This window comes from Triturus cristatus, chromosome 5_1 (genome assembly GCF_964204655.1).
Source record: "Triturus cristatus chromosome 5_1, aTriCri1.1, whole genome shotgun sequence".
In the NCBI taxonomy this organism is placed as follows: domain Eukaryota; kingdom Metazoa; phylum Chordata; class Amphibia; order Caudata; family Salamandridae; genus Triturus; species Triturus cristatus.
Window position 1 is genome coordinate 298,318,235 of NC_140587.1, and position 20,493 is coordinate 298,338,727.

At 54.4% G+C, this 20,493-nt stretch overlaps 1 protein-coding gene across 2 annotated transcripts in view; it reads right to left on the minus strand.

The window, feature by feature from the left end:
* Window positions 1-20,493, minus strand: part of FER1L6 (fer-1 like family member 6) — a 974,281-nt gene that overhangs the window by 362,573 nt on the left and 591,215 nt on the right. For both annotated transcript variants that reach the window (XM_085604988.1, XM_085604987.1), the window contains exons 8-9: window positions 2,767-2,923; window positions 2,428-2,614 (exon numbers count right to left, since the gene is read on the minus strand). In XM_085604988.1, the coding sequence (XP_085461114.1) occupies window positions 2,428-2,614; window positions 2,767-2,923 (344 nt within the window). The remainder of the gene's footprint in view (window positions 1-2,427; window positions 2,615-2,766; window positions 2,924-20,493) is intronic.

Below are 20,493 nucleotides of genomic sequence, written 5' to 3' on the forward strand. Positions count from 1 at the left end.
TGAACACGGGTTACCAGTAATGCGTGGTTCACCGTGTCGAATGCGGCTTAGAGGTCCAATAGGATCAATGCAGCGGGACTTTTCTTGTCCGTAGTGAGCCTTAGCTCATCTAACACCGAAAGCATCACCAGCTCAGTGCTATTATGAGCCCTGAACCCAGCTTGCTGGGCATGTAGCAGCTGGTGATCTTCCAAAAAGGACGAGAGCACTCGGAGCACATGTTGTTCGAGAACCTTAGCCAAAAAAGGGAGCCTCGAAATAGGTTTAAAAGTTTTTACATTCTTAGTGTCTGCCCCTAGTTTCTTAAATAGAGGAATCACCATTGCTTCTTTGAACTTGTGTGAGACTTTCCCTGTAGTCAAGGACAGGTTTAATAGGGACAGCACCTCTGGCCCAATTACTGGAAGGCTCATTTTGAACACTCCTTGAGGACAGGAATCCTCTAGAAACCCCGATTTAACTTTAGCTGTTATATAGGCTAAGTCATTGGAATCAAGGACAGGGAAGACCGAGAGTGTGCCACCCTGAAAGTCTGGTAGGTTTAAAAGTGGAAAGGGACAAGGGCTTAGGCGGGTGCTTCTTATTTCCCTAATGATGTCTTGGGCTTGAACTAGGAAGAAATCTTGAAGTTTCTCACAGTCATCCTGACTGATGACCGCCCTATGTTCTTTTTTATGGCTCAGCTCTTTCAGTACTCTGAAAGTCTCTTTTTGAATGTTTATAGCCTCCTTGATCTTTAATTCATAGTATACAGATTTAGTTGTAATAATTAGATCTTTGTAGGAGGCTAATTTTAGTTTATATTTCTCATTGTATCGCTTCCGCCACTGCCTTTCACATTGGCAAAGGGCCTGTTTTTCCCGTCTTAATTCTTCCGAGTACCATGGAGCACCCTTAGTTCTATTCATTATTCTTTCGCTCCGAACAGGGGCCGCAATATCAATTGCAATCCTCAGCCATTGAGTGAGTTTCTTGTACTCCTGATCTGGGTCACTGACCTGAGTCCCTGAGTGGGCTGTCTCGCATAGTGCGACCCTTAGGCTGGTGTCCTCTATCTTACACCAGTTTTGTACTGTTCACCACACTGGAGGTCGGTAAGCTGGTTTACTATGTACCGAGATCTCTAAATTAATCTGATAATGGTCTGACCAGCTACAAGGTCTACACTCTGTCAATGACGCTGCTGAGGACATAGGCCAGATGAGGTCTAAAGTATGGCCCTTCTCATGGGTAGGGTGCAGGAAAAAAAGCAAATCTGAACGGTTCATATGATACATTGAAATCCTTACATCCGCGTTTATGCCAATAAAACGGATTTCCCCATTTATAGCCTGCCTGCACCTACTGGACCCAACTGGGATTCATTCTTACTTCTTCCAGGATTTCCTGAGACTCAAAAAAATCCCTAGGACGTATGTGTGCTTAGATCCCCCAAGGAAGCACCCATAGCCCTCGATGCTTTTCATTGGTTGACTTTGGAACAAGAGTGCAACGCAAAGACCCAAAGCGACTTTAGTAACTGGTCAGGGCATGGTGCTAACAATCCATCAGTTTAGGGAAAGCAGAGTGTGCAAATAAGTCTTCTGGGAATTATATCTGTTTCCTAAGGCATTAACACAAAAACGTACCCTACCTGCAATTTAATTAGACCCTCGAGACCCAGTTATCCAGCAAACAGACTTCTCTGGTACAGTTTTCCTAGTGCCAATAGGCAACCGTGTGGTGTATAAGCATATTATGAGCAACTATAATTTTATTAGGGAGTTGTGATTTCATCACATGTCATTCCCAGAGGGCGTCAAATAATTCTCGTTTACCTGCCTCCAGTAAAGCTCCACATTGTTTTTCAAACAGAAAATTGCTGCCCTGAGCCCAAGAAAGCATTTGCTTACCTGCCTGGCCAGATCAGGCACCCCAAAAACAAAAGCGGCCACAAGTCACACAGCCCATGGGCGACATTAGTTCTCATTCTAAAGTCTCTACAGTTTTGTATTATTGTTATCAAATGATAATTAACAAACTGTAATATGGGTAATGGGAAAGGAATAAAATAAACCTGAATCCTGCATGAGAATATACATGTCAATTATGTATGTATACCATAAAAGAGAAGGCAGTCGCCCACACTGCTGTTCTACACCATTTGCTTCTGTTGTACTGTATTTACATATATGTTTGTCCTGGGGTTTTTTGTTCTCACACTGTGGATTATTTAATGCATACTATTTTACACACACTGGTTTTGTAACTTTTCTTAATTATTCTGTCCTTTGTACCAAAATGGGAACATTTTTGCTAAACATGTTACTTGCTGCTACAAATACATACAGGTAAATAAATGAATACTTCTGACCAAAATACACAATATGTGATGGGATTCATTTCGGAGCGGTGAATCTCTCCTTACACTGAAATAAAGATCCTTACCATCTGGCCTGAAAACATGACTACGGCATATGGGTCCACCATGTCCTTGCCGTCTCCCATGAAGGCTTTGGTTACATTCGCCATGATACTGGAGTTCATCTTTGGGAGTCCTTCGGCTCTGTAGATTCGCACATAGAAGCGGGCCCATGGCCGCTCAGATGGAAATCCTTTAGGGATCAGCAAGTTCCTAATGAATAGAGAAATATTTCAGAACAAATGTAAATACTTTCTGGCCACATGAATCCCCCTCGCTGGGGAACTAAGACCAATTGTAAATGCTTTGGAAGGACATATCAGGAAGGATTTAATGAAGGAAAGTAATAAAAGAGAGAGCATTACTTCTCAATTTGCTCTTCTGCGTCACTCGCTTTCTGACTGGATGCGATGGAGTCTCCTTTCCCAGCAACGCTGATGTCACATTTCAGGTATCCCTTCACTCCCGTTCGAATGTCACCAGGGTCTGTCAGAACTGCCCACTTGTCACAAAACTGATGACCTATGACAAACAAATCATATATAATTGCAACAAGATCTTTAACAGATATTGTTCTTCTTAGGTCTTTTCCTACTAGTTATAGCCCGAATTCCCGACTTGGCGACTTAATCTCCTTACCTCGCACCCACACGGTTTATTTCTTTAAGTCACTAACACTCACCACTCCTATCACCTTTATGCCACCGCTATGTCACCAAGGTGGCTCCATTCTTCACCTTTTACTTCAGTCCACTTTAATGTCCTTTCAAATTTCTCTTAAGACTTAGTCCTTGCTTTTACTTTTTCCATCTTTCCTACTGGCACAATTTGCCAGAGCCCAAGACTTGAAGACTTAGCCGATCTGGACTTGACAATTTCCTTGGACCATCCATTCAAAGGCCTTGTCTCTCTCAAAACTTAACTTTTTCTTACACTGAACTGTCTTCTAATATTATTATTAGCCTATCCATCCTTTGCGGCCATTCAACCCTCACATAAACACTACCACACACAAGTAATCTGGAGCCAGATGTACAAACAGACTGACCACAAAAAGTGGTCACATATTGCTCACTCATTCTTTGACGATTTTGCAATCTATCCTATATACTAACGAGTTGCACACAAAGGTGCCGATCACAATCCGGTAAAAACCGGGTACGAACCGTCGGACGGAGCATATTCTCCGTCCGACGCGTACCCGGTCGTCAAAATATACAAACATGGAATTACGATTCGCACGGGTACACCATTACCGTACGAATCGTAAAAAAGACCGACCGAACAAAAAACACCTACCAATGCGATCCGGGAAAGCGCCGACCTGACGTCGGGACGCACGCAGCCAGCCATTCACGACCCAGGAATCACGATTCGCACCGACGTCACCCCGCACGGTGAATATTTTGCGGCAGCCAAAAACTGCCGGGAAATCAGGACGACGCGAACAAGGACCACCAGTACGCGACGGACAGACGGCGACGCGAACAAGGAGGACCAGTACGTGACGGACACACAGGACGACGGCACCAAGGAGGACCCGTACGCGACAGGACGACGCGATCAAGGAGGACCCGTACGCGACAGGACGACGCGAGCAAGGAGTACCAGTACGCGACGGACAGACATGGACCCGAACCTACGAGTCATCCCTGCCCTCATAGCAGTACACCTCCTCTACAGGTTACGACGCAGACGCCGCAGAAGGTCAGAATAACTAAGGGAGGGGGGAAAGTGGGGTGGGGTGGGGGTGGCACGACCAGGGCAGGCCACAAAACAACCACATGAGTGACACACTACACATGGCCTGGACATACCTGACTCCCATGCCCTGGTCACCACGAGGGGGTGGGGGCGTGTCCTGATAATCCAGCGACCGCCACAACGGAAGTCCGTCACCACGCGAACCGGCAACACAACCAGACAGGTACGTCCCGTACCCACGCCTGAAGAGCGTGGGTACGAGTCGGACCACGCCCACACACGTCACCCCAACAATGGCGGGACGGATCGCACCCACGTGGCAAAGGCCTGGGTACGGGCCGCACAAACATCACATAGCGTGGGGACGGATATGTACGGACCCTACCCCCACCCCGTATGCAAGGAGCGTACCCCCCAGCCCAACAGTGCAAGTACGACCCGTACCCCCACCCGCGGACGTACGGAGCGTACCCCCAGCCCAACAGTGTAAGTACGACCCGTACCCCCACCCGCGTATGCATGGAGCGTACCCCCCTGCCCAACAGTGTAAGTACGACCCGTACCCCCACCCGCGGACGTACGGAGCGTACCCCCAGCCCAACAGTGTAAGTACGACCCGTACCCCCACCCGCGTATGCATGGAGCGTACCCCCCATGCCAACAGTGTAAGTACGACTCGAACCCCCACCCACGAATGCAAGGAGCGTACCCCCCTGCCCAACAGTGTAAGTACGACCCGTACCCACACCCGCGGACGTACGGAGCGTACCCCCAGCCCAACAGTGTAAGTACGACCCGTACCCCCACCCGCGGACGTACGGAGCGTACCCCCAGCCCAACAGTGTAAGTACGACCCGTACCCCCACCCGCGGACGTACGGAGCGTACCCCCAGCCCAACAGTGTAAGTACGACCCGTACCCCCACCCGCGGACGCACGGAGCGTACCCCCAGCCCAACAGTGTAAGTACGACCCGTACCCCCACCCGCGAATGCAAGGAGCGTACCCCCCTGCCCAACAGTGTAAGTACGACCCGTAACCCCACCCGCGTATGCATGGAGCGTACCCCCCTGCCCAACAGTGTAAGTACGACCCGTAACCCCCACCCACGAATGCAAGGAGCGTACCCCCCTGCCCAACAGTGTAAGTACGACCCGTACCCACACCCGCGAATGCAAGGAGCGTACCCCCCTGCCCAACAGTGTAAGTACGACCCGTAACCCCACCCGCGTATGCATGGAGCGTACCCCCCATGCCAACAGTGTAAGTACGACCCGTAACCCCCACCCACGAATGCAAGGAGCGTACCCCCCTGCCCAACAGTGTAAGTACGACCCGTACCCACACCCGCGAATGCAAGGAGCGTACCCCCCTGCCCAACAGTGTAAGTACGACCCGTAACCCCACCCGTGTATGCATGGAGCGTACCCCCCTGCCCAACAGTGTAAGTACGACCCGTAACCCCACCCGCGTATGCATGGAGCGTACCCCCCATGCCAACAGTGTAAGTACGACTCGTAACCCCACCCGCGTATGCATGGAGCGTACCCCCCTGCCCAACAGTGTAAGTACGACCCGTAACCCCACCCGCGTATGCATGGAGCGTACCCCCCATGCCAACAGTGTAAGTACGACTCGAACCCCCACCCACGAATGCAAGGAGCGTACCCCCCTGCCCAACAGTGTAAGTACGACCCGTACCCACACCCGCGGACGTACGGAGCGTACCCCCAGCCCAACAGTGTAAGTACGACCCGTACCCCCACCCGCGGACGTACGGAGCGTACCCCCAGCCCAACAGTGTAAGTACGACCCGTACCCCCACCCGCGGACGTACGGAGCGTACCCCCAGCCCAACAGTGTAAGTACGACCCGTACCCCCACCCGCGGACGCACGGAGCGTACCCCCAGCCCAACAGTGTAAGTACGACCCGTACCCCCACCCGCGAATGCAAGGAGCGTACCCCCCTGCCCAACAGTGTAAGTACGACCCGTACCCCCACCCGCGGACGTACGGAGCGTACCCCCAGCCCAACAGTGTCAGTAGACACGTACCCTCACCTCTAATGCAGTGTGCGTAACCCCACCGTGTATGTGCCAAGCGCACATATCCAGAAATCGGAGGTGTGTGTGCAGAGTCCACCCAGCAGTGCCCTGAGACAGGAGTGGTGGGTGTGGAGTCCTCCCAGCAGTGCCCTGAGACAGGAGGGGTGGGTGCCCATCACTCCCAGCAGTGCCCAGAGACAGGAGGGGTGTGTGCAGAGTCCTCCCAGCAGTGCCCTGAGACAGGAGGGGTGGGTGCAGAGTCCTCCCAGCAGTGCCCTGAGACAGGAGGGGTGGGTGCCCATCACTCCCAGCAGTGCCCAGAGACAGGAGGGGTGTGTGCAGAGTCCTCCCAGCAGTGCCCAGACACAGGAGGGGTGGGTGTGGAGTCCTCCCAGCAGTGCCCTGACACAGGAGGGGTGGGTGCAGAGTCCTCCCAGCAGTGTCCAGACCCAGGAGGGGTGTGTGCAGAGTCCTCCCAGCAGTGTCCAGACCCAGGAGGGGTGGGTGCAGAGTCCTCCCAGCAGTGTCCACACCCAGGAGGGGTGTAACACATGTGTGTGATGCCACAATTACCCACATCCATACTGCCTACAAGGGAACATGTCCCCATGAACTCATGTCAACTGACTCCACACACAAGTACAGTGATCACCAAGGATGCCACGATTGTTGCAGGTGGAGACATGGCCATGCATGCATGGCCAAAGTAGAAGGGCTCCGTCACACACACAGCTCATGTACACACAGCTCTGCGCTAAACATTGGGAACACCCTGCAGGGAAGAAACTGGGTACACAGAGGAAGGAATACACCCTGGGACAATTGAACCATGCAGTAACTGCTGACATGACCTAAGGAAGTTAGCCAACACCTTGTGATGGCACACAGATCCTAGGGTGGCCCCAAAGAGCAGAACACTACTACAAATCCCACACACCCAAAGCCTTAAACACCACCCAAAACAATGTAGCAGCCCCACCAACACCAATACCACCATAGCAGGAGTGTGATAATGAAAAAAAAAATAAGCTTTAATCAGCATGAGCACAATGTCCGTGGATCAACGGCAGTTCAAAGTCAACAAAGGCCATAGGGCAGTCAATTATTCCCAGCTGCATGGGGGACACAGTGGGATGTGTGTCCCCTACCTTGCCTGCACAGTCAAATGCCATCGTCTTCCATACTGGTGAGGGCATCAGGGGGGGGGGAAGCAACAGGCACCGCAGGGACATCAGGGCAAAGGGGCGGCGTTGTGGGTGCAGGGATGGAGGACTCAACCACAGGGGGTGTGTCATGGCCAAAGGCGGAGGCCAGGATGGCACTACACACCTTAGCAAGGTCCTCCAGGGAGTCCCCTGCACCCGAAGTGACCTCAGGCCCCAAGGAGGGGGGGGGTTCAGAGGGATGGGTTGCAGCGCCACCGGGGGAGGGTGGAGACAGGGGGGGAGACTCAACCACCCTGACCGAGGACTTCCTTGACCGCTTGCGTGGTGGCGTAACTGTGGGGCTCAGGGACAGAGCGGCCATGAAGGAGTCCTTGGGGGAGATGTGGCCAGGAGAGCTGAGGGGAGGGGATTTGGAGGGAGTGGATTGTGTGGAATGCGGACTCCCACTCTGGCTGCGTGTCACACGTTTGCCCCCGACCCAGTGGGTGTGCCTATCTCACCCTGTGTGTGCGTGTCAGGAGGAGTGCGGTGGACCTTCCCTGCTGGTGTGGTGCCTGTGTCTGTTGTGGTGGGTGCATGCCGACGTCTGGGTGTACGTGGGACAGGCATGGAAGTGGGAAGTGTGGATGGGGCAGGGGTAGGTGGGGGGAGGTCGCGCTGCAGGAGACCCACTGCTGCAGTCAGTGTGGAGTCTAGGGACCTCAGCAAGTTGCGTTGGTCAGCCTGCAAAGAATGAATGCCCTCCAAGAATGCCTCGATGTTGGTGAGGGTTTTCCCGTGGGAATGGAGGACATTCAGGATCGCAGCCTGACCAACCTGCATTTGCCGCTGGATGTCCATAGACTCAGCATTGGCGGCAGCAGTGGAGACAGGGGCAGGGGGTGCGGTGCCTGGCAGGAAGGAGACATGCGGTGACCGGGCACGCTGGGAAGGGACACGAGCAAGTGGGAGGCGGTTGGTGGGAACTGAGGGGGCGGTGGCAGGTGTTGTTCCACTGTCAGCTGCTGGTGCAGCCTCCGCCAACCCTGAGACATCCTCCTCAGACCTGTCAGCTTCGTAGTCTGATGTGCCAGTCGACAGGTCCTCGGCCACACTATCCTCCGCCTCTGTCCCACTCGATGTGCCAGCCCCGATGTCACGGCTGCCACTGGTGCTCGGTCCCTCCGCCTGGTCCGTGTCCATGTCTCCCTCTGTGTCCCCCGACGATGCTGTGGGCAGGGTGGAGAGACAGATATTAATCAGACACCTGTACACATCTGTCACATGAGTCCAATCTACATAGTCAACATTGCATAGCCTGAAGAGGCAGATCCCTAACATCTGCAAAACAAGGTACCGATGTAGGGCATGAAACACAGTTGGTTGAGCCACCATGCCACTGAAATACCATGGAGAGCATGAGACAATAGCTGATGACAGGAAACGGAGTCTGACATAGCACCCAGGCCCTGGGGACAATCCTGCACTGCCTCTGCACCACACAGCGTTTGTGAAAATACCTATGACCAGGGACAATATCCATGAACTTGAGACACATGCTGCATAGGTAATGCTGCAAACATGCCCAACATAACTCGGTCACTGCACCTTGCGTGTGTGTCCAGTAACATCACACACTGTCCAGACCCAGCAATTAGGAATCAGGATTTGACACATAGGCATTGCCCGCCCCAAGCAACCCCCACACGATGCTAATTGCTGAGACACAGGTGGCACCAACATCTCATAGTCTGGGTGATAAACACAGTGGCAGGCAAAAGGCAAGATTGGACGCAAAACAGCAAAGGTGCGCCTGTACAAATAATGAGGTACCAGTGCCCATCCTCAGATGAGTATAACAAGACACACAGGCACTGGCAACTGTGAGTATGAAGAGGGACAATCAGGTCAGGCTGCACAGTGGACACCTGTACATAATAGCACGTCTATATACATGGTGACAGGGGACAATGGCACAGAGCACAACCTACGCTGTAGACAGTGAGAGTGTCCACGTTGATGATGACACAAACAACACTGAGGATAAGGTGCCCCAGGGGACAGTATTGTGCACGCAACTACATGCTACTGAATGGCTGAATGGGAATGACTGCTACACACGTCACCATCCCTGCACTATGCGTAGCGCACACTCATGCACATCATGTCACAGGCCACTACATAGGACATGCGCGCTGTAAGGCATGACACATGAGAGACCAACTCCCATGTCTGGAGCCAGCATCAGTGCCAACTGACATGGAACCCACATGCAGTGAACTTGACAGTTCACAGGCAAGGTCCCACAACCTGTTACCCACCACCACCACCCATGATGCTACAGTCATTGTTCTCGTGGACAAAGCGCCAGCCTACATTACCTTGTGAAGGAGTGACTACACACAGACCAGGGAACACATTGCAAGGAGGGGAAGGGTGGCAGGGGCGCAGCGCTACACTTGGGCAAACTGGATGGGCACAGCACCTTTAAACCCTGCCAGTGAATTAATGCCACTGTGCCCTTACAAATGCCGGTGACACACAACAAACGCACATGTACCTACCCCCTTCCGCCTGCTGCATCGCCTGTAAGCGCCTCTCCAGGTCTGGAAAGACCACCGGCAGCACACGCCTGTGGAGGTGGGTCAGACGGCGGCGGCCGCGGTTCTTGTGGCTCTCAGGTGAGTCCCCCAGCAGGAGCCGTGCAATCCTCCGCGTCCAGCACCGGATATCCTGCCAGCGTTTCCTCACCTGGGACAGGCTCCGCCTCCGACCATCCACACGCCTCACGGCACTGACGGCGGTCAGCCAGATCTGCTCCTTGGCAGAGGCGCCTACCTGTGAGGAAGTACAAGTGACACCACATCAATACACCAGCCACATGTCACAGAGAGACATATGTGAACATAATAGCTGGTTACTACATGGCATGTAATGCAGCCAACGCATTGCACCTCTGTCATAGGGACATCATCCTCTGGTGAGGGAAAAGGCAGTACGTGCCATAGTGGGTACTCAGGTGGAATGATGGCAATGTCACAATCAATGATCAAGGCTCACACTGTGCATCACACCCACCCCTCCTGTCTCAGGGCACTGCTGGGAGGACTCCACACCCACCCCTCCTGTCTCAGGGCACTGCTGTTAGTGATAGGTCCCCACCCCTCCTGTCTCAGGGCACTGCTGGGAGACATCAGGCACCCCCCCCCTGGTACCCCCCCGACAGTACATGGCATGTGTGTCACACCGGGTCACAATGCCTGAAGACACAGTCACAACATAGGGACAGTCTGTGGCAGTGGCCTATGCACTCACCTGATACCCTGGTCGCCCATACAGCATGGGGTACTGTGGGAGGATCACATCCAGCAGAGCCATGTTCTCCTCCAGGGTGAATGGCTGTGTCCTCTCCACAGCCCTTGACATGGTTCCAGGGAATCAGTAGCAGCAGCTTGGTCGACAAATGCAAAGATGTGCAGGCAAGTAATCCCTCATGGGACCTGGCTGCCTTATATGTGGCCTTCTGCCCAGTCTCATGCACAGGAGTACAGAGTGATTGGTCACTCACATTTGCATCCTATGTTTCCACCAATCCCTTCAAACCTAGCAGTCTGTGGGTTCTCTATCGGTTTCATTCTCCTGCATGATGTCAGCCCCACAAACACATTGCAACAAAGTAGAAGAATTCCAACTGACTTCTGCTGTGCACCTTCCAGAACAAAATCGAAATTTGAACCTGGTCGCCATGACAACCAGCATGCATGTAGGCCTTAAAACTTGTCCCCTATGTAATTTGGAGCATCACACACAGGTACGGTGCGTTTCGGGGCCCTAGGGCACCCCAAATGCATGGCAACGGCCCGTACATGCATGCCTACGTTCAAAATCACTATGGGTCTGCACGCGTATGCGTACACGTAGTGGTACGGACCGTACACACGCATGTACGCTCACTATCACTATGGGTCTGCACGCGTATGCGTACACGTAGTGGTACGGACCGTACACTCGCATGTACGCTCACTATCACTACGGGTACACAGACCCATAGTGATAGTGAGCGTACAGGCATTTGTACGGTCCGTACCACTACGTGTACGCATACGCGTACAGACCCATAGTGATAGTGAGCGTACAGGCATTTGTACGGTCCGTACCACTACGTGTACGCATACGCGTGCAGACCCATAGTGATAGTGAGCGTACAGGCATTTGTACGGTCCGTACCACTACGTGTACGCATACGCGTGCAGACCCATAGTGATAGTGAGCGTACAGGCATTTGTACGGTCCGTACCACTACGTGTACGCATACGCGTGCAGACCCATAGTGATAGTGAGCGTACAGGCATTTGTACGGTCCGTACCACAACGAGTACGCATACGCGTGCAGACCCATAGTGAGAGGGCCGTACACTCGCATGTACGCTCACTATCACTATGGGTCTGCACGCGTATGCGTACTCGTTGTGGTACGGACCGTACAAATGCCTGTACGCTCGCCATCACGATGGGTACACATACGGCAGCACTCCCACAGTGATTGGGGAACATACACAGGCCCTCTTAGCAGCAGTACGCCGGTTTGTACACATCACTGTGGTGATAGTCGACACACAGGTAGGAATAGGGCGGACATACTTGTCCATGGATGGACATACTTGTCCAGGAATGGACATCAAGGCATCGTCTGTGCATTACTACATGTGTGGGGCACAGGTGTGACAGGCTGTGATGTGGAACATGCCTCCTGAGTGGAGGAGGCACCAGATGTATGATGAGATGTGTACAGGTGTACTGTGTGAGGGTGCAATGTGTGCCAGGCATGCCCTTGACTCCTTTGACATGTGTGCATGTCGTACTGCGCACTTGGGGTGAGCGTCACTGGCATGGCACGGACACCAACACACGGAAGTGTCCCATGATGCCCGGTACAGGGGTCATGACACCTGACTTGTCACTACCCACAGTGCACAATGTGACTATGTCATTTATGTGTCCGGGATTTACATCAGGTTGATGTTGTAGCACCCTCAAAAGCTGCAGCCGTTGCAGCAACCAACATGTGTCTGTGTGTAGATTATCATTGCACACTGTTCCGCACACCATGCCACATGTGGTATCTGATGTGAGGTGCACATGTATGCATGGGACACGGAGTAGCGTGACAAGGCCATGTCAGCATCCTCACAAGGAATGTGTGGTGAGTCATGACATGTGCACCTTCATGGCAAGGTGTGTGGGCAGGCCTAGTGTAATGTCATGTGACCTGTGGCTCCGGTGTTCCGCTACCAGTCTCTACAATCGGCATCCTACTTCTGCTGATGTGTGGGTGTATGTCACTTCTGTCTTGCGTCGGGCTGTTCACTTGCACTGGGACACAGCTATTCCCATGGCGTGGCATGGGGAGGTTCTCAATCACCGTGTGTGGCTGGGTCTTGGAAGGAGTGTCACCTTGCATCCATACGTGTCCTGGGCATGTAGCACATGCCTGACTCCCTATGTGGCATGTGTGTATTGGCAGATTTACATGTGCTCAGTAGACATGCGTTGTTCTCGTAGTGCACTCACTCTTCCTTGTCACTTCCAAATTACTGCAGAGCGCCTCCTGTTGCCCGAAGAATTCCAGACTTGGCCACCATGCAGGAGAATGACAGGATCCGGCTCTACCGCTTCACCCAACCGTTGATTCTGGAGCTGACGGCGAGACTGGCACCACACCTGCAACCGCAGCACAGGTATCCTACGGCACTGACACCCCAGCTGAAGGTAATGGCTGCCCTACATTTCCTTGCCACGGGTACCTTCCAAAATACCATAGCTCATGTTGGTGGCATGTCCCAGAGCATGTTCAGCGGTGTGCTGCATGATTTCTTGGAGGCCATGTTGATTCACCTGGATGACTTCATCAAGTTCCCAACCCCTGAACAGATGACTGAGGTCAAACGTGGTTTCTATGCCCTGGGAGGGATGCCCCATGTCATTGGGTCCATAGATGGGACACATGTAGGTTTGGTACCACCACACGCACGGGAGGTGGCGTACCGCAATCGGAAGCACTACCACTCCATCAATGCCCTTGTGGTGTGTCTGTCCAACATGGTGATTTCACATGTCTGTGCTCGTTTTCCAGGATCAGCACACGATGCCTACATCATGAGGCGTAGCGGGATGCCTGATATGATGATGCAGCTGCGCAACGAACGTGCATGTGTTGTTGGTGGGTACAGTCTGTCTGTCCTGTATTCTGTTTGGCCGAGCAGCACTACCGCTTCGCCTGTTCTAACGATATCCATGTGCTTTCCATTTAGGGGACGCTGGCTATCCCAACATGCCTTGGCTGCTGACACCTCTCCGCAACCCCATCACGCCGGCCCAGCTCCGCTACAACACCGCCCATGGCCGGACAAGGCGAGTGATAGAGAGGACGTTTGGCATGCTGAAGAGCCGATTCCGGTGCCTCCACAAGACCGGCGGCGCACTCCCATATGCCCCGGCGAAGGTCTGCAAGATCTTCATGGTCTGCTGCATGCTGCACAACATGGCAGTTGAAAGAGCTGTGCCCCTCATCCTGGATCAAGATGACGAGGACCATCCACCCGTGGAGGACGAAGGGCTTGGCAATGGGGCTAGTGATGTGGAGGATGTGGAGCCGCAAGAGGACATCCGGACTCGGCTCATACGCGACTTCTTTGCTTAGTGGTGAGTACCAGGGTCTGAGTGTGCACGCATTGGTCCCCGTGTGGCATGCGTTGTGATGTGTGTCTCCACCTGCATGTATGGCACGTGGGTCAGAGGTGTGTGTGGGTGTGTCACTGGAGTGATGGTGGCAGTGATGGTAGTATTTCCCCAGACATAATTGTGACCTAGCATGTTGTCATACATACATGTGTCGAGTACATGCACATGCAAGTGGCTGTGCTTCTTGTGGCTGACTTCTTGTGTGTCTCTCTTCCCCAGGTACCTGCGCATGCCGTTTGCTGGTTGCATTGTTGTGGCACTGCTATTCCTCATGGACATGGCATCGTGGGCTGACTCAGCGTTACAGGCACGGACACGTTTGGAAGTCTCCATGGGGTAAGGGATGCATCTGGGGTGTATTGGGTGTGGCAGTTGTTCACGATGTGTGCACACTGCCCCGGTCGGGGTTTGGGTCCTCTGCAGACATGTGGCATCCCCATGGGACACGACATGCAGCTGGGTACACCTGAATAGATGGGCTGCCTGGTTGTCAGTCATCAGTGATGGGATGGTGGATTGTGATGAAGGCATCAATGTGTGTGACACTGCCCTCGGACACATACGGTTAACATTGTCTTGACATGGCGTGGGACTTCCACATCAGCGGATGTATGGTGTATGGCAGGCTCTCCGTGAGCAGCTGTGGGTATTTAGCTATTATCCGACACTTGTGTGCCAGTTCCATGGCTATCACGCATTTGTGCTGCAGAAGGGGGGTGCCAGTGTTGGAGCCACATGTTACTCCACATGATGTGTTCATGTGTACTTCAAGTTGCCTCTGCAATCCCAAACACATGACTATTAAAGGTGTCCCTATGCCTCCAAGGTGCCTCTTCTCAGTCAATGCTGGTGTGTTGGCACGGTGCATCCTGCATGTCTGGCATGGTATTCCCTGATTGTGGCTATGTGTCAATGTGTCGAGTGGCAAGATGCAAGCTGTGTGTGTGTGCTGAGACTGTGTAATGGGCATGATGTCCATGACTGTGTGGGTATTGTGACATGTGCCATCCCCATGCATCCAACGTTGTCCATGACCCCATTCTCTGCATCCACCGGACTCAAGCTTGCAGGACATGGTTCTGCCACCTGTCTACACGTACCTGGGTGCCCCCCAGGACACGGGCCAGGATCCCTGACCTCTGCGCATGACTGTTGCTGTACTCAATGTGTCTGTCAGCACGGTTGTTCGGCCACCCCCTCAGCTGGTTCTGACCATCACGGGTGTGTATGGTGCTCCATGTCTGTCTTGCCTAGAAAACTGTGACCCATGTGTCCTGTGCCAGACTCAGGCCCCAGGGTGTGGATGGTTGAAGTGAACAGATGACTCAGGCATGTTTAGACTGTACAAGACACATGTTAGGTAATAATGCTACCAGCAGGCATCTACTCTTAATAGTGTGATTTATTATTGGGGGGGGGGGGCCAAGTGAGGGCCTTTCCGGGATTAGGGAATCCAAAGTTCAGTAGGGGAGTTGGTGTCCTTGCCATTGGAAATCCTCAGAGTCCATGCCACAGTCTTTGTCAACATTGGTCAGCCAGTGACCAGCAGGGCCATGTGGCAGAGAATGTCTCTTGATGCTGTGATGCTGTTGCTCCAGTGGGCCAGGTGCCAGGCCAGGTGTCCTGGGAGATGGTGATGTAGCAGCCACCCTCACGGTCCTTTCCGTGGACGACCCGGCTTCCTGCGGGGAACCTCAGCAGCAGGCCGTGACGACGTCTGGGATGCTCCGTCGGATGTTTCCTCCTCCTCCTCATGATCCCTCCCTGTGGGTGGTGATGTTCTCCGCCTTCTGGCACAGGGAGGGTCGGCCATGGTGTCGGCCATCCGACGGAGTTCAGCGTGAATCCCCTGGGACGCCGTCACTTGCTCAGCCTGTCTGTCCTCCATCCTCCGTTGGTGTAGCTGTAGACAGGCTATTAGCTCCGCATGTTGCTGGGCCTGCTGGACCTTGATCCCCTCGAGGACGGACACAACCTGGGCCATGCCCGTGGTGTCCTGCCGGTATGAGTCCAGGATGTTACGGACATGGGAAAATACCGGATCCCCAGCCAACTGGTCAGGCTCGCGCCTCCGCCGCTCTCCACTCCCACCACCCCTGCCCACTTGCGCCTGGCCTGCACTTGTGGGCACATGGGGTCTCCGGGACCCCTGAGGGGTGGCATTGGCGTTGTCGCCTGCCTCCTCCTGGGTGCCCGGGACACCGTGTCCCTCCTGGCGAGCCTGGCTGCATTGTGGTGTTGGGGCAGGGATCCTGGGTGTCTCCTGGGATGTGGCAGGAGTGGGGGTGGTGGTTGGCACGGTTGTACCTGACGCAGGTGCTGCAGGTGGTTGGACACCAGAGGGGCCAGGTCGGTCGGGGTCGTCCGCAGAGTGGTGAGAGTGGTCGCTGCCGGTGGGATCGGTCTCCTGCAGATCCGGGTCCTGTGAGTGTTCCCCCCCAGTGTTGGGGGGTGCAGCACGACGTTGACCTGTGTGTGAGAGAGACAATGTTACTTTTGATCCATGCAACATCCATGTTTCATCCGTTACAAAGTTGGCACATTTCCTCTTGGAATTAGGATCTGTCTTGCATTCCACTCACAGTGCACTTGTGCATGTGTGTGTCCCTTGGGCACCAATTTGGCCCCTTTAACTATGTGTGGCACAGTCTTACTTGCTGCGTCAAGTGTGACTGCAGTCAGCAGTGGAGTGTGCATGTGTGCCGAGCTATGCGTTTGCGCCTTCCTTGTAGCACTGTACATGTGCACATGGAGTGGATCCACACACTCATATGATGCAGGTGGCTGTCCTTGTGCTCGTGTACAGGTTGTAACATGGCCCTGCGTTTTGCCATGATGAAGAGGGGGGGTTCTGGCACTGGGCACCCTTGTCTACATGCACGCAGTCCACCTGCTGACGTGCAGACATTCCCACACACCAAAGGACTGATTTGCTCTCCCTGTGTCTCCCTCCCTCTCTGTCCCCCTCTCCCTCCCTCTGTGTCCCCCTCTCCCTCCCTCTGTGTGTCAGCCTCCTCCCTCTGTCCATCTTCCTGTGTCCCCCTCCCTCTCTGTCCCCCTCTCCCTCCCTCTGTGTCCCCCTCTCCCTCCCTCTGTGTGTCAGCCTCCTCCCTCTGTCCATCTTCCTGTGTCTCCCTCCCTCTCTGTCCCCCTCTCCCTCCCTCTCTGTCCCCCTCTCCCTCCCTCTGTGTCCCCCTCTCCCTCCCTCTGTGTGTCAGCCTCCTCCCTCTGTCCATCTTCCTGTGTCCCCGTCCCTCTCTGTCCCCCTCTCCCTCCCTCTCTGTCCCCCTCTCCCTCCCTCTGTGTGTCAGCCTCCTCCCTCTGTCCATCTTCCTGTGTCTCCCTCCCTCTCAGTCCCCCTCTCCCTCCCTCTGTGTCCCCCTCTCCCTCCCTCCGTGTGTCACCCTCTGTCACCTTGGCCCAGCTTCCTGGGCACACACTGTTAGCAGATCTTTGAGTGGCCCTTGGCCTGTTGATGTGAGTTTGTTTCTGATCTCCAGGCACCCATTTTGTCTGCTGTGTGTCTGTGCGCTGCTGCTGTGGTGGTGTGTGCTGCCACTCTTTCACACTGTTGGCTGTTCATTAGCTGCTGGCATGTGCAAAACAGTGCCTTCACCCCCATGTGTTGATGCAAGGCATCCGCCATTTGCTGGCAAGTCATTCCTGTGTTGGGACACAGTGTTTGTCTGGCTGTGACCTAGGCCATATGGGCAGAGGGCATTGTTGTCTGCTTTGGAGTCGCACTATGTGATTCTTGGTGCCCAGCCTCCCGCCATCCGGGTTACCGTGTCATGTGTTGTTGTCTTCTGTGGCCTGTGACTTGACATTGTCCAGCTGGGTGCATGGGGCATGGTGGCAGCAGTGGCATGTGCCTGCTCATGGAGTGTGGTTGAGTAATGCGATGGCTTGTGGTGTTTGCGTGCCTGTTATTAATTTTGGTTGTGGTTGCAGTTCCCCCCATGTGAGGTGCGTTGTTTGTGTACTCACCCGGGTCTCGGAGTCCTTCTACTCCTTCAACTGCCTCCACCGGCAGTATGGCCATCACCCTCTCCTCCCAGGGATGGTACTGTACGGGTCTGCGGGAGGGCCCTCCTCCGGTGGCGTTGGCCTGGTCGTGTTCCTCCTGTCTCTTGGCTCTGACCCTCCTCCGCAGATCGTACCACCTGTTCTGGCAATCCTGCTTGGTCCTCCTGGTGTCCGCAACAGCATTCACAGCATCGACGATGGTCTGCCACATGGCTGTTTTGGCTGCCTGGCTGGTGCTTCTGACCAATGTTCCAAAGATCTGTGGCTCGACTCTGAGGATTTGATCAACAAGGACCTCCAACTCTCGGTGACTGAACTTTGGATTCTTGGTAGTGGGCATGGTGAGGGGTGTGGGTGGGGATGGTGTGGGTGTGGGGGGTGTGTGGATGTTGGGGGGGGGGTGTGGATGGTTGTGTGTGTGTGTGAATGTGATGAGAGGGTGTTTGTGAGGGTGGTCGTGTGAAGGTGTGCAAGTGTAAGATGTGGTGTCGCTTGTAGTCTGGTTCTGTGGTGTCTGGCAGCAGTGGGTCTGTTGCAAAGGCTCATGGTTTGTGTGTGTGGGCCCTTTTTATTGGTCCATGGGTGGGTGTGGCAGTGTTTGAATTTTGGGTGGGTGTGTTATAAGGAGTGGTGGTGTATTGGGCCTCTGTTTGTTTTTGACAGTTGCAGGTCAGTGATTGTGTTATTTTAGTGGTTGTTGGCCATGTTTAGTGGCTGTGTGCCTTTCGAATGGTGTATTGTTGAGTTGTTTTGTTTTGTCCTTGTTGTGTACGTGCGTTTTGAGCGTGTGTACGGTGTGTACATGGGCCATTTGGTTGTACGATTTGGTCCTTGTGTGTGGCTTTGTACGACTCGTACATGCGGTTGTGATGTTGGGGCATGGGGTGCGCTCCGTACTTAGGAGGTTGTGTTGGGGGTGCGCCAGGAACGTACTGGGGTGGGGGTACGACTGGAACGTACTGGGGTGTACATAGACGGTGGTACGACACGTACAGGGGTGGGGGGGTGTACATAGACGGTGGTACGACACGTACTGGGGTGGGGGTACGACTGGAACGTACTGGGGTGTACATGGACGGTGGTACGACACGTACAGGGGTGGGGGGGTGTACATGGACGGTGGTACGACACGTACAGGGGTGGGGGGGTGTACATAGACGGTGGTACGACACGTACAGGGGTGGGGGGGTTTACATTGACGGTGGTACGACACGTACTGGGGTGGGGGTACGACTGGAACGTACTGGGGTGTAGGTAGACGGGGCTGTGACACGTACTGGGGTGGGGGTGTGGCTCGAACGTACTGGGGTGTAGGTACACGGGGGTACGACACGTACTGGGGTGGGGGTGCGACTGGAACGTACTGGGGTGTACATAGACGGTGGTACGACACGTACAGGGGTGGGGGGGTTTACATTGACGGTGGTACGACACGTACTGGGGTGGGGGTACGACTGGAACGTACTGGGGTGTACATAGACGGTGGTACGACACGTACTGGGGTGGGGGGGTGTACATTGACGGTGGTACGACACGTACTGGGGTGGGGGGGTGTACATTGACGGTGGTACGACACGTACAGGGGTGGGGGTGCGACTGGAACGTACTGGGGTGTACATAGACGGTGGTACGACACGTACAGGGGTGGGGGGGTGTACATTGACGGTGGTACGACACGTACTGGGGTGGGGGTACGACTGGAACGTACTGGGGTGTACATGGACGGTGGTACGACACGTACAGGGGTGGGGGGTGTACATAGACGGTGGTACGACACGTACAGGGGTGGGGGGTTTACATTGACGGTGGTACGACACGTACTGGGGTGGGGGGGTTTACATTGACGGTGGTACGACACGTACTGGGGTGGGGGTACGACTGGAACGTACTGGGGTGTAGGTAGACGGGGCTGTGACACGTACTGGGGTGGGGGTGTGGCTCGAACGTACTGGGGTGTAGGTACACGGGGGTACGACACGTACTGGGGTGGGGGTGCGACTGGAACGTACTGGGGTGTACATAGACGGTGGTACGACACGTACAGGGGTGGGGGGGTGTACATTGACGGTGGTACGACACGTACTGGGGTGGGGGTGCGACTGGAACGTACTGGGGTGTACATGGACGGTGGTACGACACGTACAGGGGTGGGGGGTGTACATAGACGGTGGTACGACACGTACAGGGGTGGGGGGGTTTACATTGACGGTGGTACGACACGTACTGGGGTGGGGGTACGACTGGAACGTACTGGGGTGTAGGTAGACGGGGCTGTGACACGTACTGGGGTGGGGGTGTGGCTCGAACGTACTGGGGTGTAGGTACACGGGGGTACGACACGTACAGGGGTGGGGGTGCGACTGGAACGTACTGGGGTGTACATAGACGGTGGTACGACACGTACAGGGGTGGGGGGGGTGTACATTGACGG